The 23,597-nt window shown below is 33.4% G+C and overlaps 2 protein-coding genes across 2 annotated transcripts in view; one reads left to right on the top strand and one right to left on the bottom strand.

Annotated features, from left to right (window-relative positions):
- Positions 1 to 23,597, top strand: part of LOC126887942 (uncharacterized) — a 500,758-nt gene extending 477,161 nt beyond the window's left edge. Inside the window, exon 2 of the mRNA XM_050655891.1 lies at positions 22,964 to 23,597. The gene's annotated coding sequence lies outside the window, so the exon portion shown is untranslated. The remainder of the gene's footprint in view (positions 1 to 22,963) is intronic.
- Positions 1,832 to 21,767, bottom strand: LOC114340486 (regucalcin). Its single transcript, XM_050655890.1, has 6 exons — positions 21,702 to 21,767; positions 13,607 to 13,803; positions 8,814 to 9,026; positions 5,268 to 5,477; positions 4,628 to 4,803; positions 1,832 to 2,054 (listed from the first exon to the last, which is right to left on the bottom strand). The coding sequence occupies exons 2-6, from the start codon at positions 13,767 to 13,769 to the stop codon at positions 1,893 to 1,895; spliced, it is 924 nt and encodes a 307-aa protein (XP_050511847.1). The 5' UTR covers positions 13,770 to 13,803; positions 21,702 to 21,767; the 3' UTR covers positions 1,832 to 1,892.

Below are 23,597 nucleotides of genomic sequence, written 5' to 3'. Positions count from 1 at the left end.
TGGTTAGTTGTACCGCCTCTAATCGGCTTAAGCTAGTGATGAATAGGCTGTATTCAATAGCCACTAGACTAATATTATTTATGAATGCCAGTTTTATGAACTTCAAAATTTGGTTTCGATAAACTTTAATTACAATTAACGCACTAACTAAGCAAAATTCAAACTTGCCGCAATGGTATCAAATTATGGAAACTTCAGGACGCATCTATTCATGTAAATTTTATTTCATTTGAGTGAAATTATATTTTCCATAAGATGTGTGCGGTGTCCTTTACTCTTTTTTTTATCCCTGTAACTTATTAAAATAAACAGAAGTTTTCAGGGACTTTACCCTCGGTAATAACGTAATCTTTCATTCTGCGTTTAAATTTTTCAAAAATACTTGGTTTCCTCAGAATTCGAAAAAAATGAATGCATTTAAAAATAATTGGAGCCGAAATTTTTGCGCTACCCCCTTAACGAAAAACAGATGGATGGGTTAGGAGCCAATATTATAAACTTACGTGCATAGAAATCTGCCCACTTAAAAATTTGGTCATTTTTGATGTCTCGTATTTCCTGAACCAATTGGCCGATTTAAGTGATTTTTTTAATATGTTATAGCCTGATTCTTTATCAATACCGCTGTAATAATATTGTTGCTAAACAGGTAAATTTTTATTGTATACCGGGTGTACCAATCAAACTGTGTTTTTTTCTCAAAGTTCGCATCACCGTGTGGAATATTGTAGCATTTATAAAATATTGAAAATAAAACCCAACTATAGCCTCAGGTTTTCTTAACATTCTGTTTTTTGATTCATTCGTTTATGTTGGATAATAAAAAAGTTCGGTACTTTAACAACAACTAGACATGTTCTTCATCAATACACTGTGTTTCTAAATAAGTGCGACAAACTTTAAGGGGTAATTCTGCATGAAAAAATAATAACAGTTTGCTTTATAAACGTATGTTTGCAAATGCTTCGTTTCCGAGATACGGGATGTTGCATTTTTTCCTACAAACTAACGATTTATTTTATTGCTTTAAAACCGGTTGAGATATGCAAATGAAATTTGGTGGGTTTTAAGACGTAGTTATTGCGGAATTTCTTATATAAAATTAAGAATTTTATATTCACCATTGGCGTGCTTGCGAGTCATGTTTCCCGATCATATTACCCGTATGCACGCTAATGGTGAATATAAAATTCTTAATTTTATGTAAAAAAATCCGCAATAACTATCTCTTAAAACCTACCAAGTTTGATTTGCAAATCTCAACTGGTTTTAGAGCAATAAATAAATCGTCAGTTTGTAAGAAAAAATTCAACATCCCGTACCTCGGAAACGAAACATTTGCGGACATACGTTTATACTTGTCGCACTTATTTAGAAACACCGTCTATTGATGAAGAACATCTCTAGTTGTTAAAGTACCTATTTTTTTATTATCCCACATAAACGAATGAATCAAAAAACCTAATTTTAAGAAAACCTGAGGCTATAGTTGGGTTTTAATTTCGATATCTTATAAATGCTAGAATATTCCACGGGGTAACGCTAACTTTGAGAAAAAAAAAGTTTAATTGGTACACCCGGCATACAATGAAAATTTACTTGTTTAGCAACAATATTACAGCGATATTGTTAAAGAATAAGATTATTAACATATTGACAAAATCACTTAAATCGACCAACAGGTTTAGGAAATACGAGACATCAACCAAATTTTTTGGTGGGCGGATTTCTATGCACGTAAGTTTATTTCAGTCAGCACTATACTGCAAATATTTTATTGCTATCAAAAATTAACCATATTTCATGCGGAAATATTTAATAATAAAATAAGTGCGTCACACATAGTTTATTAAATAAAATATAATATAAAAGACACTATTACACGGTATAGTTTACGATTGGTATCTATCCCCTTTGAAACCAGAACTACCTGTGTTTTTGATGATATATGTTGTTCCTGCAGGATTAGGCGGAATCTTGCCATCAACTGGAATTCTTGCAGTGGTAACAAACATTTCGTCTAGATTCTTGCCGCCAAATGAAATTGAAGTAGGCTGGAATAAATAAAAATAAATAAATCAAGGAATATAATGTCTAACACGTCCACTGCCACTTTGGTCCGATGGAACCATCACTGATACTGGTTCAACAAGCTACAAGTTTTGAATTAACAGGATGCGTTGGTCCTATGGAACCAACTATATTTGATTTATTCTGATATACACCGAGCCGTTGGTACTCATTTAGTGCATATAATACCAATACATAAAAGGCAAATAGTAAAACTCACCAACTATCGTGCAATCACCTTGCTGAATACAGCACTTAAATTAATAACGGGGAGAGAAATCAGGGCAGATAAGATACACAATATTGGAGACAGTGACGGATTCTGTGGAGGGGAAATATCCCTTAAGAAGGTTTAAAATTCATGATACTTACACCATAGACAGACAAAATCAACTCCATAAACCCGCTAATTGGGAAAATTGATGAATACAGGTTATTTTTATGCACAGTCTAATATACTTACCGTTGCACGTCAGAGATCTAAGTTGACAATGGTTGCGTTCGGACGACCACAGCGGCTGACTGTCAGCAGAAATCGGTTAAGTGGTTGTATCCAGCGCTGATAGGGAAAGCTTAGTAAATCTCTCGGCGGCTGACTTCCAGCGGTGTCGTCTAAAAGCTACAGCTGACTCAGCTGTCCAGCCGCTGTGCTCGTCCGAACGCAGCCATTGTTGCCCAATTTGAATTCATTTTAATTCAAATATATCACATAATTATTGCGAAGTGGATTATACTATTATACAACAAAACAAATTAATCGCCGCCGCCTACGAAAAGTATAACTCCGAAAAATGCCGTTAAGCGCCGGGCTCCACTTGCGATTTTCTAGTCGCGAAGATTGAATACATTGTTTCAGATACAGGTCAATTCACGATTATTTAGTCGCAAATGGATTGACTAGTATTTGAAACAATGTGTTCAATCTTCGCGACTACAAATCGCAAGTGGAGTCCGGCGCTAAGAGTAGAACTTTCAATGAATGCCGCGAAAAATATTATTTTCGATTATATGATTCTGAAAATTATAATCCCTAATAAAGTGTTAGCGAAAAAAATTATTTTTTGAGGAGTATCAGCAAAAAACATAATTTCTGTTTGTGGGTCCACGAAAATTAAAATTACTAAAAAGTTCTCAGAAATAATTGTTTTCGTCGGCATCTATTATGAACTAAATCTTTTCATTACAAATATTTTGGAAGTTATAATCTTCGCGGACACGCATATAAAAAAAATTGTATCGCCAGCACTTATCAAAGAATTATTATTTTCACTGGAAATGTATTAGGAATCACATTAATCGTAGGTACCAGCGGAATATTCAATATAAATAAATAAAAACTTTAGAAATAGAAAACAAGAATTAAGTTATAATCTTACGTTAAAGTAAAGAATAACAAATATGGAGTGTCATCACCGCAACTGTCAATAAATGTTACCAATTTATGCCAAAAGGTCACCTTTGTTCTATCGCAGTTAGAGTGTAATCCGAACAAGTGTGCTTTATACAAACGCTTTATATTCCACTTATACAATTTAAATGAAACAAGTTAGGGTATGTTTCTTTAAATGTAAATTAATAGACATCTTCCAATATTATTTCTACGCGTATATATAAATAATAAAATATGTCTAGTGGCTGTAATTTCCGTGTACTCGGCTAAATGCTTCTAAAAAGAACAGACCTACCGCCTAAATATTTCGTGTTGGTATCATGTGACGTCACGGGCTATGACGTGCAACGGTAAGTATATTGGTAAGTACATAGTTTGGGTTTATCTTTTTTTATGTCTTGATTGGTAGTTTATGAAAATCGGTATTGAGGGTAGACTGAAGGGATGCTGGGGGGAGATCAGGGCCCGACTGTAGCTCCATTGGAGGGAGAGATACAGATTTGGAAAAACATTCACCATCATAAATATTTACAAGCTTAAAGCAATAATGTTCATGAGAGGGAAGATGACATAGGTAACCAAATTGTGATACATGAAACTTACAAACTTAGAGAAAATGTGTCGACAAGTTACAAATACAGCTATATACAATAGAACCCCGCTAATCCGAACGTTCGGCAAATCCGAAACAACAGAAAGTGAAAAAAAATTAAAAATTGAAGACAAAAATTTAATAACATGTTTATTATACAGAGTAAAACCAAAAAATTTAACAATATAGGATTAATAGAACTTTGACATTTAAAATTTCTTAAAAATAAATAAATACTTTATACGTAGTGTTTATAAAGGTTAAATACAAACTTGCTTCAATTATCTTGCAGTCAACTTGAGTCCAAAACTATTGTTCACACTCTTTCGTGAACGTTTTGCAACTCAAAATCAACGACAACGAAAGCTTTGAATTATTAGTTTGGGATAACTTTCGGATAATCCGAACTTTTCGGAATCCGAACAGGCTGTCCCCCCAATTAGTTCGGATTTGAGGGGTTCTACTGTAGTACCGACAAATCCGTATATAACGGCGAAGATTGGAGGAAGAATGTTCACCTCATGGCATGAAATGTATTTTTACATTTGATCATATTTATGTTAAATTATACATACTTGTGGGGTAGACATAACAATTTTTTCCAGAAGTTTGCCATCATCTGGGTTAATTTTGACTAGAGTTGAACCAAAGATTGCTGTTAACCATAAGTTTCCATCGGTGTCTATGGTAAGCCCATCTGGTTTACCGTCGATGTTGTGAGGCCCAAATTCAAAAATAACTTTTTCGTTACCTGAAATATAAAAAATTAGTGGTCATTATTCATCGAAATATTAAAATCTATAAACACTAAATAAAGGTGGCGCATAGGATAGGGGAATGTTTCCCGGATATGGATGGAACCGAGGAAAATAAGTATTTGGAGTGGACTAAAAATCTAGCAATGGAAATTGGCAGCTGGATTACCAGGATCAAACACAAGTAGATATCAAATAGATCAGAATGGTTGTTAAATGGATAACAAGTGGTACAATATTGGTAACTATACCATTCACTCAAAATCAATTATTTTGGTTCATCCACTGCTAGGTTTAGTCGGTTCTTTTACATGACTGTGAAACATCTACACGTACACTCATAGTGAACACTGTAAGATGCTAGAGCCTTAGAAATGTGGATTTATAGAAGACTCTCATGTCTTACCTGCCGTAAAATATATTTGAGTTAAATTAGAGGAAAAGGAAAATTATCACTTACTTAAATCGCCGTCCTTTGAAATATCGTATTGAAAAACTTTGGGTTGTAGTGTGTCTAGGTAGTACATTTTCATCTTCTTAGTATTCCAAGCCAGTCCATTTGAAATTCCGATATTGGAAAGATGTTTTTTGACAGATCCCTTTTCAACACTATACAAGGCTCCCCTCTGGGGTATAGTTTCTCCATCAGCGCCAGCTGGACCCATAGTACCTAAAGTGTAAAACAATAAATAGATATTACAAAGTTTAAGAGTAGAATATATTTTTAAAATTTTACTGGTACTTCTGATATATTACAAATACCTAATTTAGCTGCAGAGAATGCCTAAGAATGGATGCCCAAAAAAGATAGAAAAATTGGCTCCGCCTACCAGAAGAAAACTAGGTACACAAAGACGGTTCTGGGGAGAAGATGTCGAATCTATATACTGGTTTCTTTGGGAAATAAAGCCACATTCAATTAGTTTGAAATTAATTTATTGACGTTTCGGCTTCCACGTCGGAAGTCGTTATCGAAATACAAAATATTAATAAATTAAACAAATTTTGTTTATGTTGCTTGGTAAAAAAAATCATCTAATAATTTAATCTGAATCATTCATATTGACAATTCAGACATATATTCTACATTTTAAAGTAGAAGACTTTAAAATGATATTCCCAATGTTTATGAGTTGCGTTCCTGGGACGACTTTATTGAAAGATAGTTCAGTCGATTACATGAAATCAACTTTAACTCAAAAATATCCTCCAGAAAAATCATGACAACCACATTATGATGCTGACAGTACCTAAATAAATTAAATTAGTTTATTAATTAATATTATTAGACAATAAATTAATTTTAAGCTAGAATTATGGCTTTATTTCCCAAAGAAAACAGTAAAATACATAACTATAGGTACCACAAAGAAATAGCATCAGAACAATATGAAGATGTCGAAAATGCAATGACCGCCAGAGATCTAAAAACTGAAGATTGCTTTAACAGAAAACGATGGAAATAAGGATACGAGAAAGAGCGCCCGCTGTAGAACCAGTGGCTCTACAGGGAGGGAACAAGGTCCAAAATTAATGAAGCAAAAATATATTAGCTGATATGAAACTTAAACCACAGACAGACAAATCCAACCCAATAAACACGCTAGTTAGGAAAAATAAGGAATAAGGAACTTATGCCCCCGAACGCAAATTTTCCCTCCCAAGGCAAATGTCAAGATCCGCCACTGTGTAGAAGACTCACCTACTATTTATTTATATACCTAATTTAAGAAAGCAGAACAAATTATATTAGTAGGGGAGGAAAGTATGCTAAATTTGCAGTTACTCGAGCGTTATGGGGACCTATTGGGTTGTGAATAGTAGGTCCTAAAACCAAAAAGAGTTAAGTTTTCCATAAAGTGGGGGACTTTCCATTTTTTAATTTAATTTTCCATTTCCAACAATCGTTTTTTCCAATTATAGCGCCATCTATCCATAATTCGAAAAAATGTCTCGAATAAAAGTTGATTATTTTTACGTAAAGAATCCAAATCTGCAATAAAAATTGGGGGCTCCTATTTAAGATTTTAAAGCCACCCCCACCACCGTGGGGGGTCGTGTTTGGTTCCATTCGATAGCTTTTTCAAAAATATTGAATACATGTATTTTGCAGTTTTTCGATCTGATGTTCATTTCGCGAAATATCGCGGGGTTCGTATTTTAAATTTACCCCCACCCCTCTCCGAGGGGGTCATGTTTGATATCATTCGATAGATTTTTGAAAAATATTAAACACACGTATTTTTAGTTTTTCGATCTGACGTTCATCGGTTCATTTAGCGAAATATTCGTTTTTTTTTTGTGAAACTTTGTGACTCCCATTTTTTTGCGCTTCGCTCAAATCGTCAGATTTTTGAAATATACACTCTTTTGCATGTACTTAACTTACCTTATCTTAATCTGACAATTTCGAGTTTTTCTAAGGATATAGATTTTTTTGGACCTCCCTTAACGAACTCCCCTGTATTAAGAGCTAATATATGAGGCGCTCAGAGCAACAGGGACCTAAGCCACAAATTGAGCATTTTTAGATTACTAAGTACATCAATAAAAGCAGCAACATTAATTCTTTGGATTAACAAGGGTCTACACAGCCTACCTCTATATTTGGCTAAATGGCGCTACATAATTTGTAGCGCCATCCCATAAGCGCAATGGAAATACGAATGCAACGATTGCATTTATCTCTAAAACTTCGTTTTTGGGGTTAGGCCACTGTTACTCTGAGCACCTCATATATGGTAGAGGTACATTTACAGGGTACAAGGTTGCTCCCCATGTAACTGCAAAAATCCCCGCTTGGGGTCCCCTTCCATATCGTTTCAAGTCAATTTTAGTAGGAATCAAGCGCTTGATGCGCAATGCGCATTATTTCTAGTGGATCAAGATTTTGGATATAGTTCAGAATGGAAATTATACGAAACCCATCATTAAGATGGCCAAAAAGGCTAATAGAAACGTAATATGCTGCTGGGTATTGTGACCAAGAACTGGAAATTAAATATATATCTCACTCGTTGTTTACTAATTCGGCTAGGTCAATTGTGAGGAATTTACATGTGTGGTCGACCAAGCTCGAGTAGATGGCAAAATGCAAGATCTGCTGAACAGGATTCAATTATTAGACTGCGTGAGTATTACTGGAGAGATGGGCATCACATTCATCGCTATGATGAAGATATTTCCCCATATGTCTTCGACTGATACAATAAGAGAATGCCATGGGAACAGTTGCGATTGCTCCAGAGGGAGGTTGATGAAATATGATCTTAGGAAAAGTACCTATCTAGAAATATTATGTCTCTGCTTTATATTGAAAGTTTGCCACGATAAGTTCTTCATAGTCGAGGAAATAAAGCGCAAAAAGGACCTTTCAATCGATTTTCCACAAAGTAAGATGGATTTGATTGTGGTTTTGGACATTCTTAATAATGTCGCTGAACACGAATATGACCCCGTTAAGACCCACCTAAGTACCTGGTGCCCGGTAAGGGCTATATTAAAGGCTTTCCTCTGGAGCTTTGTGAAAATTAATTGTAATTCAGGTGGCTGAACACGAAAATGACACCGGCAATAGACCGGAGTAGGTACCTGGTGCCCGGTGAAGGTGTTATCAATTCCTTTCTCAGGAGTTTTGTGAAAATTCATTATGGAATTGGTTTAGCCATTAATGTACGCATTTACTCAGCATTTGAAAACGTTATAAGATAACGTGATACATTGAAATTACAATCGTAATATTACTGATAGACTTTCTAACGCTAGTATTTCTTTTATCGGACCAGAACAATTTTTCGTATCCCAAAAAGCCGCATCCTGGAAGATGTCTGAAAATGGAAGAATTTACTTATTGCCACCTACTAGAGAAATATACCAGGCCAGATTTAAGTAAAAGGTTTATTATAGGTACAACCTGTACGCAAAAATAATCTTAGAGCTTCAGAAGTAATTTGTAGGAAAAAATTATATGATTAGTTAAAAATAAGTGAAAAGTGTCACAACTCACCTGCCCATAGTCTCCCCCAAGGATCAACCTTGCCACCATTTAATCTGTTACCCTTTAATTGTGGATCCGTTTCAATTTCTTTAATGGTTTCTACTTTTGAGACTTGAGGACTAACACCATCCCATTCAACTGATACAAATTTGTTGTTAAGACCCGCTATAAATTTGTTGTTGGATCCCACTACTGGGAACATAAAGGCGATCGGCTCATTTCCTAGAAAACATTTAATTTTATCGTATACGTTTACTATATTACTATAAATATATAGTTTCAAAACTGTTTGTAAAAGCCACTGTAATATGTATCTGTGCACAAGATATTTTCAATTGTAAACAAAGACATAAGTAAGATATTAAATCTATAAATCAATTTGGATTCCGATGGAACAGGTAAATAGACCAAACTAAGCTGAACGACACAAATATTGCAGTTTCGAATAAGTATTCCTTCGTCAAAATACATGAAAAAGGCTGGAAATGGATAGACTTTATGCTGAGGCACTGTGGGAGATACAAAACGTTACTGGGGGACAGTGGCGTAGCTAGCCCCTCAGGGGCCCCATATCAAAGTTTGTCGCGGGGCCCTTTTCACCACTGATATGGTATAGTGCTAAAAAAATTTTCAACAAAAGAAGTAAAAACGCTTGTACAGAATATAATAGAAATATGCTTTATTGTCACTGAAAGTTTTACAATTTTATGGACAAAGCTTACAAATATTAGGAAAAAACAATTAGGTACAGATATCTACAGTTTACTGAAATTACAAAAATCGTCAATATTATTACAAAATAAAAGATAATGAAATAAAACAAAACAATACAGGGTGTTTTATTAATAATTGGAAATATTTTAACTGTAGATTCCTGGGCTCAACATATTAAGGATTAACCCAAATCACCTACTCCGAAAATGCTTCCTAAGGGAGCTGAAGTTCTTTGAAGATGGTGACTTTTAATCAGTTTTTTTTAAATACATCTAAAACACTTCTATTTAGAAAAACGAAAACTGGTACGTCTATTTTATCTTCCAGAGATAAATCAATTTCATAAATTGTAAATTTCTACTACCGGTCATATGCGTAATCTTTGGGTAGGGCAACGGTTATTTTATCGCATCTTTTTTGTCTTTGACTTTTAAGCATTTTTGGAAATTGGATTATTAAATCGTGAGGTATTCTAGTACTAAAAGTTACTCCTTCTTTAAGTCGGTACTAGAAAAATCGATTTAAAATGTTTCGTTTTTTTGAATTTGAACAAAATTTGAAAAAAAAAATTTTAAAAAACAGTGTATTTTACCGACCTAAAGCAAGAGTAACTTTTAGTACCTACTAGAATACCTCTAATTTAATTAATAATCTAGTGTCAAAAATGCTTCAAAATTAAACACACACAAAATAATGCGATAAAATAGTTGACCTAACCCAAACGAACGCATATGATCGGTACTAGAAATTCGCAATTGATGAAATCGATTCGTCTCTGGAATAAATGTACTAGTTTTTGTTTTTGGGTTAAATCTTAATATTTTGAGCCCAGGAATCTACAGTTAAATTATTTCCAATTATTAATATGAAAAATTCTGTATATTAACTGTATATTACAAAATTTAAATAAATTGCAAATTGCATAATCCAACCTTAGAAACTAATAATAAGTTCTGCGTATAAAACCCAAATAAAGATAATAATAATAAACCTAATAAACTCTAATAAACAAAAGTCGAAAAATAGATTTGAATAATTGTTGAGACTCGTTGTTTTAAAACAGATCAGTTTTTTCAAGCCAAGGGTAAATGGACATAGAAAATGAACGTAAACAAAGAAGCTCTGCACTTTAACGGCGAGTGACCGCAAATACATAGATATACCTAAATACAATTTATAGATAAAGAACTGATTACACGAAAATATACGCAAACAATACACAGTGTTTCAATGTTTCAAATATTTAAAGGTAAAGCGATTACAAATATTGCAATTTGGCATTATACATTATACAATGTCTCACATACAACCAACGGTGAATAGGCAATAAAAAGTAGCTTGAAAACAAAAAGCTCTGTAGTTATAGAAAGGCGACAGGTAGAAAATAGATAGGTACCTGTACATAAATATAGTTTATATACTTATACATAAAGTATCCATTTCACGAAAATGTCGATATCCAAACAATATACACTGTTCAAAGCGTTTTAAAAGTGAAATAATTGTAGAATATTTTGTTCAATTTTTTGAAAGGAATTTTGTGTCGACATGCCGCGCTGGGGCCCCTGAATGTCGGGGGTCCCGTATAATTGATACGGCGGTAGCTACGCCTCTGCTGGAAGATACAGTGTCAAAAGTTTTATCTCCTCACTTCTGGAATCTAGCTGCTAGACTCGACGACGACATCCATCATGTCCTGGGCTATTCGAGTCGCCTGATCATCTCAGCCCCGGCAAATTTATGCAAAAGGCTCTGACTGTAGGTACAGAATGGACTTCAAATGTACCTAAGGTTAAAATATGTCACCAGAAGTTCAAAATTATGAAATTTACCAAAAGAAGGAATTTGGAGAGATTGACTCTTCTAAGCCTCAATGATACACATCTAAATCTCTGGTAAGTGAAGTAAAGTAGGTATCTTTGAGTAATTCTAGACTTAAGCTTACTTGTAATCGGTAGAAGGAATAAAGCGGCAACTACGTTAATGGTAGCCAGACGCACTCATGTAAAAATGAGGGGTTTAAAACCAAACATATATTGAATTTATAACACGGTGAGAAAACCAAAAAATTGCCATCTTGAAACTAAGCAAGGTGCAAAGCCTTGGTTGCGTTGAAATCACAGGGACTAGAAGGGCAGCTATGAAGGCATACTGATTCTCTCTCTCCTCTCCTTTACATATAAGGGGGAAGGCGAGAAAGGCATATTATAAACTATGAGAAAACCTAAGCATAGCAACGATTAGATTAGAACATAGTACCATCATAACATAAATGAAATCAGGGATACCGAATGGATGATGATTTCTGAGCATATGAAACGAATCCGAGCTTTTCGCCTTGTCTAAACAGCAATAATAACTACACACACCCAAACTTATATGGAATCACCATGTATTTCAAAGTAATATTTATTTCTTTTGAAAAAACTTGTTATTGTTGCGAAGAATAAAGGTTTTTATTGAAAATAAACAAATATACAAGACAATCCAATCGGATAGTACAGCTCGGTACGGTATACGTTATTTGCTTGAGTTTCAAATTGAACGAAAATAAATAAACTAACTTTTGCGTGCAAAACGAAAATATGCCTCATGTGGGGTTATAGAACTTACAACGAGGAAAGATTATTGGTCTTGTGGAGAAAGTAATGTTCTCAGAGGGACATAGCTGTAGAGCTAGACGTAATTCAGGGCGTTCTGTCCAAAACCTATGCTAGAGGTAACAGGAACTAGGCAAGCTCAAAAATAAAGCAAGGGAAAGTCGCCAAAAGTAATAACGGCTCTCCACGATCGTTTAATTGTCCAATCAGCTGGGAGACACCCAACCATTTCTCACCTACAGCTCCAAAGGCAGCTTTTGGAAGCTACAGGTGTAACTGTTTCATTTGAACGATAAGAAGAGTTCGTACCAAAATGCATACAGCAGGAGACAGTTATGGGTTCCCGAGTTATCCAGGCAGCACAAGATTGATCGCCTAAATTGGTGTCTTCACCACCAAAACTGGAACATTGGGAATTGACAAAATGTGCTATTTTCAAAAGCAGTCAGGATTTGTGTAAAATCAGATGACCCACGAAATCGTGTACTTAGAGGTCGAAGAAGACAAGCAAGAACGAAAACTGTCAGATCTGTTCACAAATATACTACAAGGGGAAGTGTAATGTTCTGGAGAGGAATTGTGATCCGTAGAAAACTCCTTTAATTTTCATTCAATCAACTTAACTGCTCCACAGGTATGTTGATAACCTGTAGTCAGACTCTGGAGAGGTGCAACAGGAGAAAATTTTATTTTATTGCGTGATAATGGACCTCTACATACCATTAGAGTGACTACAGACATCATTGAAGCAGAAGGTATCCCTTGTTTGGAGTGGCCTGCTTGCTCACCCGAGCTTAATTCTATAGAGTATTTGTGGGATATGCTTAAAAGAAAAATTAGAGCTCGCCGGGATAATCCACAAAACACCGCACGGCTAGTACAAGCTGCTCTTAAAGGATGGAGCAATCTACCACAACAAAATGTTGATAATTTTATTAGGAGCGTGCCCACGCACACTGAAGCTTGCATAGGGACTAGAGGTGATAACACTGACTACCACAAAATACGAAAAAATAAATAAAAACAATTTAAACATTATTCGTTTTACATTGAAATTTTGTATGCTATTGATTTTAAAACAACTACTTTCAATTTGTTTGTTAAATACTTTATTGTTTTATTTAATAGTTAGATATTTGTTATTTAAATCGCTTTAAAATAAATATTGTTTGACTTTGTGTGTTCATTTTTTTAAATTCCCACGAAATAGTAAGAAATATCAGATGATTCCATATAAGTTTGGGACAGTTTGGGTGTGTGTACTTTGAGCAGGTCAATTTAAAGCTTGAATAAAATTAGAAAAAAGACTTCCTAAATCTGTATCAAATAATAATTATTTAAAATAATACACCTAACAAAAGACTAACAAGTTTACGGCTTATGATAAGATAAGAAACAGATCAGGATATATATGTAGTCTATAACTACGTAACTACTGGAGAAAGTAAATGAATCCAATGTCAATCATATTTAGTTCAATAAACTTACCAACTTTAGTTTTTGTAACGTTGCCAGATCCCAAATCATATCTATAAGCATTGCCGTTCGGGACATCCACGAAAAAGGCGCTATTTGTACATTCGTCATAATGGATTCGAGTTCCGCAATCCAAAGGATCACTTATAGGAATAAATTCGTATTTGTTAGACATTTTGTGTTCGGGCAAGTATATAACAGTAGCCAACCTGAAATCGAAAAGAGAGTCTTCTTAATCAGACAATAATTGTTAGAGTGAGTTATGTTCATGAAACATTCCACCAAAATAAGAATAATCTGGGTTAACTTTACCATGATCAAATTTTGGAGTGTGCTGTTCTACATGTTTTTTTTAAATTTTACGTATAAAAAAATTCAACCTTCGACCAAGTTTTGGTAACTTCAAAAGGATTTTTTTCAATTAAGAATGGGACCCCTCTTTATAGTGGTACTTTGAAATTTTCACCATAGCTCTAAAGATGGAAGATGACTTTGTAAGACGAAAGCGCTCAGCTAGGAAATTAAATAATTTTACACACTTTAAAAATACTTTTCTTTTCCCATTTATTCTCTTGTCATAAGTGTGTGGGATTAGGTTTGTTCCAACTCGATACAAAACCGTTATTGAATCGTTACGCGTATGCACAATAACGAATATAATAAGCTCAGTAACACATTTTTCGTTACTGTGCATACTCGTAACCTTGTGGCGGGTTGGAACAAACCTTACAAAAACATATCTATCAGTAAGTACCTATTTTCCATTTTTAGATATATAAGCGTCATTTAAAAATAAATTAGAACCATTTTCACTGATACTTGTAGTTATCCGCATCTAATCTAAGTTTAAATTCAAGATGCAGTAGAAATAAACAAACCAAGACACGTTAAATGCTACTAGGAGATCCCGAATCATAATTTACAATGTATACACTTTGGAAATCATGATTTGGGATTTAGGTACATTGTAAATTATGATTCGGGGGTGCTCCTATAGTAGCATTTAACGTGTCTTGGTTTGTTTATTTCTACTGCATCTTGAATTTAAATTTAGTATAGAAGATACAACTCTGTAAAACTGTAATAGAATAAACTCTATAAAATAAATTTCATTTTTAAATTAAATTGTGGCTTATATCCCAATAAAATAATAAAACTGTATTCCAGTAGGTATATAAAATTGTAACACTCTCGGTGGAATATTTGGGACAAAGTTATGTAATAAACCTTTTATAATAAATGTTTAAGCAATAATGGTTTTTATATCACTGCATATGAACTGCGATAAGATTATTCTAAATTTAAACAAGAATGATATTTTTGTACTACGATTTCACAAATACTTTTAGCTAAGCAAATAGATTAATGACAAAGTTTTCCATAATTAGTTTGATAAAACTACATATTGATAACTAGGGACATGAAAATGTTTTTATGATTTATTTTAGTGTACGATAAACACTTTTATTGGTTTTTATGTCCATTATTTATGGTTCTATCTCACGTATACAGAGTGTTTCATGCAGACTATTAGACTGATCTCCGAAAACATTCGGATTGGCCTAATTGTAGCTTATCAATGAGACTAAAATATTTACGGCTCTATCACTTCCGATTCAGTCGAAAGTTACCATTAACTTAGTTATTTTTTAGCTGAATACTTTATACAGCGATGAACGCTCTAATAATCGGCAAAATAACGCAAAAGATGGAAAACATATTAAGTTGTGAGATAAAAAGAAATTAAACTAGTGGAAGTGAGAAATTTAGCGATAAAAACCTATAAATTTACATTATATTTATTGTTTCCCATCTTTAGACGTATCAGAGAAGTATGTATGTCAACTAAAATTCTCCCTGTCATAGTAGCAGTTGCCAAACTCGTCCGATACGTCTAAAGGTGGGAAACAGTAAATAGAATATAAATGTATAGGTTTTTATCGCTAAATTTCCCACCTCCACTAGTTTCATTTCTTTTTATCTCACAACTTATGTTTTCCATCTTTGGCGTTATTTTGCCGGTTATTAGCGCGTTCATCACTGTATATATCGACGAATGATACTTATTAAGTGACGAATCATTTTACCCACCGGCAGGTATGCTTTGGTCTCTTTTCAAACCCATCTGAATTGTACACATCCTAGTATTGAGTTTACGAAAGAGATGAAAATCCCTACCATTTCTCGATGTTCTCATAAGAAAAAATAAATCAAAAGGTTTCAATCACTCTATTTACCGAACAATCACCCGCATACCAACCGCTACTTGCTATGCCAATTCTCATCACCTACCTTCATAAATTGGAAATAGCATACATACTAACAAATCTACCCAATTAGCAGCATACGCGGATGATATAAACATAATGAGCAGAACAATGAATGCAGCGGAAGAAACCTACGTTGAGTTAGTGCAGAAGTAGTAGGGCTAGCAATAAACACAAATAAAACAAAACTACTCATACAAACCAGATCAAATAGACCGGCGCAACAACACTTTATTGATGATATAGAACATGTGAATAGATTCGCGTACCTGGGAATGGATCTGGTTGCAAGCAATGAAGAAGAACCGGAAATAAATAGAAGGCTTGTGCTGGCAAATAAAGCCTATTTCGCGATGGGCCACATATTCAAATCGCGAGACGTACACCGGAAAACAAAACTCCGGGTATATAAAACTGCCAATGCATTAGATGTGTTTGAAAGAAAAATATTAGGTAGGATACTGGGCCCAATAAGTGAAAATAACAACTGGCGAATTAGGTATAATAGAGAAATATACGAGCAATATAGCGAACCAACTCTAGCACAACACACTAAACTGCAGAGATTACGGTGGGCAGGGCACGTGGTCCGCATGCGTGAGAATAGAATCCCAGAAAATTGCTGAATGCAAGAATGCAGGGAAGAAGACCTGTTGGAAGACCTAAAAAGAGATGGGAAGACGAAGTCGATGAGGATGCCAGGAACTTCCTGGGAACGCGTTCATGGAAAAGAACAGCGGTAAATCGAAATGATTGGAGAAGCTTATTGAAGGAGGCCAAGGCTCGATTTGGGCTGTAGTGCCATTGGATGGATGGATGGACCTTCATAAATTAATTCGGTCAATACACCTTTGCCATGATTCAAGTAGATTCAATCCTTTGGTGTTTACTGCTCCACGAAGTGTGTGAATGTGAAAAAGAGATGGAATGAAAGAGAGCGAAAGATGGAGAGATGGAATGAAAGAGAGAGCATCAAGCTTCTGCGCGATCGCCACTGCCACCCCGTCCATAGCCCGCGATAAGGAAGCTAGGCTTCCAAAAATAAGCAGTTCAAAGATAGTAAAATGCTGCGTTTAGAAGATGGCCGCTAATCCTTACTTTAGCTTGTGAGATTAAAAAAAATAGGCTACAAATTACCATGTGTTGTTTTAATCTCAAGGGATTCTGCTCTTCAAGAACAAGAGATTGTTAATTCTTTCTCCAAGGTTTGTGTAGAGCTTAACACACCTGTCGTTTTCGGTACCAAGGAAGGATCAAGAGGGTCAGAGCTAAAAATGGGACAGTGTCACTAAGCCAGACTTGTAAAGGACTGGCTTGATAAATATCCTAAAATTTCGATGTGACTTATACCATCTAGCATGCGAATAATAAAAGTGATGTTAATACCTTTACGATAGAAAATATGAGAAAATTTAACATCCATATACAATCAAAACATTCAGTCCTAAACTAAATTAATTTAATGTATACAGTGCGTCCATAAAGTAACGCATAAATTTATTATTTCGTAAACCGGCGACTTTAAAGGAAAAATTCCGAAACAGGTCGATTTTTATTTTTAAATTACAATTTTTTGACATATATATCATACTAGTGACGTCATCCATCTGGGCTTGATAACGTAATCGATGATTTAGCTCATTTGAAAGGGTATTTAATTATTTATACAGGGTCTCCAAAAAAAATTTTTTAATTAAATTAATTGAAACAAAAAGAAGAATGCATGTAACTTATTTAATTCAAAATTCGTTTTACTTTTGTCAGAATAATAAATATTGCTTTTCGCTTAAATTCAATGTTAGAGCTGCCACCCACCTGCCTCTTGGAAGTTTAACATTACGCTTAAGCGAAAACCAATGTTTATTTTTTAAATAAAACATTTTTATGTTTTCTGGCACCAATAAAATATATTTAGAACTAAACAAATTACATACATTCATCTTTTTGTACCAATTAATTTAATTTAAAAAAACATTTTTGGACACCCTGTATAAATAATTATATTAATGTTTACATTATTGAATAGAGAATTACATACCCTTTCTTATGAGCTATTACATGACCCCTATTCTCATTTAAAAAATCATCGATTACGTCATCACGCCCAGATGGATGACGTCACTAGTATGATATGTATGCCAAAAAAATCGTAATTTAAAAATAAAAATCGACCTGTTTCGGGATTTTTCCTTAAAGTCTCTGGTTTACGAAATAATGAATTTATGCGTTACTTTATGGACGCACTGTATTGTAATGGCGGCCCTACTCGAGCACCTACCTAACGGTAAACTACCTCACTTCTCGAATAGACGAGAGTCCCCCCGACAAACTGTCTGAGTTCTACGCTGCTCTAGACTCCGATGGAGTTGTAGATTATGGAGTTGTAGGTTGCAGAGTATATAATAAATGTATGTTTTTAAGACGGAAAATATAAATGTATAATATAAATTATTAACTACATTTTAGTGTACCTACCTACCTAAGTAGTGTTTAGTAAAAATAAATTAACCTAAGTGTAAATAAATTAAAATAAAAACTAAATAAACTAAGGGTTAAAATTAATTTTTAGAATTGTTAAAACATCACAATATAAAGGTAAAATATAGTTGAACATTTTCAAGTAAGTAATACATAAAAATAAAATGGGGTCTCACTTGTCCCACAAATTCTACTGATTTTTCATTTTTTTTTAATAAAGCATACAATAATAGGAATGAAAAAATCGTGACACAAAAAATTTTGTAATTATTATAAATAAATTATTATTATTATTATTCAATGTATATAGGTAGATACATACAAAAAAGTTGGTATAATTTTTACAAACAGTATAATAGTTATTTGTCTACAACCGTGTTAAAAATGCAATTTTTAGCACTCCATACGAGCGTTAAAAATGCTACTTTAAGGCACTAGTGCTTTAAAATTTTTTTAAGGCACTGCAGGTCGTATTGACCGTATATGCAATTTTGATGTAGTGTCAAAAAAATATAAAATTGGAATGTCAGTCAAGTTCAAGTAAAAGTTTTTGTAGATATTGTCCTGTAATTACGTTTGTAGAAAAAATATTGTATGATATGCGTGTTAAAAAGTACATTTTTAAGGCACTTATGTGAATTGCAGAACTCGCTTTCGCTCATTCTGCAAACTTTCACATGCGTGCCTTAAACGTGTACTTTTAACACTTATATCATAAATAACTATTTTCTACGACCGTTTAATAACATGCTCATTATTCGCTATTTTTTCATAGATAATAGCACCCATTACTTTACCCGTGAGTAATAATTCATTACTCACGGGCTGAAGTCACTCACGGGTCATTACTCACGGGCTGAATTTAGATTCAAGTGGCGCATGCCTCTTTTAATATTAATCGTATATAAACTGCAAATAAAATTACATAAACTTGTTTATTTAATACAATAATTATTGTAATTTATACCAATAATTAACTTCGAATATTTTTTAAAGGAATTTTAACTGTAACAATGTCAGTATATTTTGTACGTTTATATCTTGTTTACTAAAAATTTTGACGTTTATCATTTAATTTAGTGACAGTGACATTAGCGCATTTTGTTTATGTTAATTGGAATTTGCAACTAATATTGTGTTTGTAAGTTATATTGTGTTAAATATCTTATAACATATTATGTATAGTTATATATTATTATACAGGGTGTCCCGAAAAGATTGGTCATAAATTATACCACACATTCTGGGGTCAAAATTAGTTCGATTGATCCTAACTTACCTTAGTACAAATGTGCTCATAAAAAAAGTTACAGCCTTTTGAAGTTACAAAATGAAAATCGATTGTTTTCAATATATCAAACACTATTAGAGATTTTTCATTGAAAATGGACATGTATCATTCTTATTGCAGGAACATTTTAAAACAAAATTATAGTGAAATTTGTCCACCCCATAAAAAATTTATGGGTATTTTGTTTCCTTAAATCCCCCCAAACTTTTGTGTACGTTCCAATTAATTCATTATTGTGGTACCGTTAGTTAAACACAACGTTTTTAAAACTTTTTTGTCTCCTAGTATTTTTTCGATAAGCCAGTTTTTATCGAGATGCGGCTTCTTTTTCAATATATTTACGTACAAATTTTATGGGGGTTTTGTTCCTTTAAACCCCCCAAATGTTTGTGTACGTTCCAATTAAATTATTATTGTGGTACCATTAGTTAAACACAATGTTTTTTAAGACTTTTGCCTCTTAGCCTTTTTTTATGTCACCTTTTATCGAGATGTAGCTTCTTTTTCAAAATGTACCTAAAAATGTAAAGTATAAATAAATTTTCAGATTATGAACAGGTCTCTATAACCGTACTTAACCATATATGTACAAATATGTGGTGGATTCGACAAATATTCAAAATATCTCGATAAACACTGACTTATCGAAAAAGTACTAAGAGGCAAAAAAGTTTTAGAAACATTGTGTTTAACTAATGGTGCCACAATAATAATTCAATTGGAACGTACACAAAAGTTTGGGGGGGTTTAAGGGAACAAAACCCTATAAAATTTTTATGGGGTGCATAAATTTTACTTTAATTTTTTTTTAAGATGTTGCTGCCATAAAAATGCCACATGTCCATTTTCAATAAAAAATCTCTGAGAGTTTTCGATATATGAAAAAAAATCGATTTTTATTTTGTAACTTCAAAGGGCTGTAACTTTTTTTGTGTGCACTATTGCATATAGGTAAGTGAGGTTCAATCAATCTATTTTTGACCCCAGAATCTGTGGTATAATTTATGACCAATCTTTTCGGGACACCCTGTATTATATATAGTTAAATTATAACAACATTATAACTATATATTATTATGAAATACGTCCACCGACAACAGCCATTTCCTATTTATTAGATTCACTGACAGTAAGTACAAATTTAAGCTTATAATTTTTCGGAAACGAATAGAACTTATATTGACTATTTCTAGTTGTATTTTTACAATAAATAAGAATTTAGTAATAGTAGGCAACCAATTATTCAGCTACGTACTAGGGGTAAATAGCATTTAGGTATTTTTGTAAATTATTATAATTTAAATCTCGAGTAGTTGATAATTAAATTTTTTACTAAGTAAAATAAAAAAAGTCTAAAAAGAAAAAGTATAGTATTCTACTCGCATGTAATGCTCGTGTCGCAAACTTCATCATCGTGAGTAATAGCCATCATTACATGCTCGTTGAATAATATACTACATATTATGATATACCTAAGTGTTAAAAGTACAGGTTTAAGGCACGCATGTGAAAGTTTGCAGAATGAGCGAAAGCGAGTTCTGCAATTCACATAAGTGCCTTAAAAATGTAATTTTTAACACGCATATCATACAATATTTTTTCTACAAACGTAATTACAGAACAATATCTACAAAAACTTTTACTTGAACTTGACTGACATTCCAATTCTATATTTTTTTGACACTACATCAAAATTGCATATACGGTCAATCCGAACTGCAGTGCCTTAAAAAATTTTTAACGCACTAGTGCCTTAAAGTAGCATTTTTAACGCTCGTATGGAGTGCTAAAAATTGCATTTTTAACACGGTTGTAGAAAAAAATATAAATCCTACTCTGCTTTCTATAGCTATTAATAGATACATGTTATTTTTCTGAAATTTACTCAGCTGGAAACCATAAATTTAATATACACCATGTGGTAACTCATGCTTCTTATTTAGTAGTTAAGTAAAGTACGTAATATTATAAATATAAAATGCTGAATCATGCAGATCTAGTTTTTTATATATGTATTAGTAAAGCTTATATTTAACAAAAATCGCAGAAATTATAATTCTGACTGACTCACCTGAAACACGAATCGAATAGAATAATTCCAATTCCAATATTTTTGTTATTCCAGTGATGGGTACGGTAATGTCAATACAGACATAATTATGATATACGTTTTCCATTTAAACAGAATCGGCTCCGCATATTGAGATCTAATTTTTTTAACTTTTGTTTTATGATAGATAATATGTATATGTAACAGCGACGTGTTATCAGTAACTGGATGCAAGCCGCACATGACAGAGAGAGATGGAAAGAGCTGAGGGAGACCTATGTCCAGCAGCGCAAGCCCTTTTCATATCCATGTTCGGATATAAGCCTCCCCCTCTGACTTCCATGTTGGACCGGCAAGTCATCTACCGAACTCATCTGCAACACTTGCTTGTTCCCTATTGGGCTTTGACTAGTAGGTAAGCAAAGAAGTAAAAGAAAGAGGGACACCTAGAGAACAACTTCAGACTTGAAAGAGCAAGAATTTAAGGGGAGTGACCATGGGAACAAAAAGAATACAAAAAAAATTGTAAAGTGAAATCAAGCCTTCAAAACAAACGCTTAAAGACAAAATAATAATATCTAGGATTTCTTGCTTGCTAAGTCGATTTGAATTTGACTATAGTACTATTGAAATAACTAAAGAAGCTCTAGTGAAAAAACAATCTTATTTTGCGTACTATTTTCACAGAAATTGATTATTTCACACTTTTATAAACTTTCACTTTCACTCTTTTATAAAGAAGGAACTAAAAAAGTGTACCAAATGGGAGAAAAACAACTTAAAATAATCTGCTACGCCGACGATGCAATACTAATCTCTCAAAGTGAGATGATGTACAACGTATGCTGCACCAATTTAATATAACTATCAGAAAATTAATTAATTTCCCCAAACAAGACAAAATCCATGGTTATATTAACAGAAAATCCAATAAGATGTAAATTTGAGCTGGGGGGTCAGATAATAGAACAAGTGATGCTGTTTAAATATCTATTAGGCATCACACTATCTAGATACGGAAAGCTCGAAACAGAAGTGGAAGATCAAGTAAATAAAGCAAAGCAAATAGAGACGCAGTGACAGTGACGCAGGTTGCCTGAATGGCACAATATGGAGAAATAAAAATATTATAAAAGAATTGAAAGGCTGAATTTACAAAATAGTCATCAGACCAATAATGATATACGCGGAAGAAACACGACCTGACACAGAGAGGACAAAAGTATTGCTCGAATCAGCAGAGATAAAAACACTATGACACTATGTGACAGAGCTAGAAGTAGGGGAGAGTTGGACAAAACCGGGTACCACTCCAAAAACCGTCTGTATCTTTTGCTATGTGAGAGTAGCAAATGTTTGCTGCAGATTGAAATATTCTTAAATGACTTAAGTTTGATATGCCAATGCCAATTTTTAAGAATATTCTTAGATTTTTAATTTTTTTTTATTTTTATGAAAATATTGCAAAATACCCGGTTTTGTTCAACCGGTATGATAAAACCGGGTAGTAACATAATTACAGTGTAAAAATACTAATGTGCAGAAAATAAAATATTTATTAAAAGTATGTGAACAAAAATCGAAAATATATGAACAGAAGTCACAAATAAAAACTTCACTTACATTATCATAGGCACTACAGGCGTCATAAGCCCATTTGGTGCAAGACACACATTTTATCCAGCCTTCCTTCGCATTATAATTTAAAAATAGTTAATTGTAATATATACACGCATCGTCATTATTATCTTCTTTCTCCAAACTCTCTAAAAGTTTGTTTTTGGTGCAGCCCTTTTTACCACGTTTTTTCTTTTTTTTGTCCAGTTCATTTCGTTCTATTTTTTTTTTACGACTGGAGATTTTTTATAATTTTTCCTACTAGCTTCTTCAACAGAAGAAGCCACACGTTGTAGTTAA

The sequence above is a fragment of the Diabrotica virgifera genome, chromosome 7 (assembly GCF_917563875.1).
Source record: "Diabrotica virgifera virgifera chromosome 7, PGI_DIABVI_V3a".
In the NCBI taxonomy this organism is placed as follows: domain Eukaryota; kingdom Metazoa; phylum Arthropoda; class Insecta; order Coleoptera; family Chrysomelidae; genus Diabrotica; species Diabrotica virgifera.
This window is presented reverse-complemented; position numbering and strand designations above follow the sequence as displayed.

What these genes read in the sequence shown, in the direction of transcription:
- LOC114340486 (XM_050655890.1), bottom strand. Translation starts at nt 13,769, where the DNA reads ATGTCTAACAAATACGAATTTATTCCTATAAGTGATCCTTTGGATTGC. An exon ending in TTGGGGGAGACTATGGGCAG is followed by an intron (nt 5,478 to 8,813) that starts GTGAGTTGTGAC and finishes TTTACACTTTAG; the next exon opens with GTACTATGGGTCCAGCTGGC. An exon ending in TTGTTATGTCTACCCCACAA is followed by an intron (nt 2,055 to 4,627) that starts GTATGTATAATT and finishes TATTTATTCCAG; the next exon opens with CCTACTTCAATTTCATTTGG.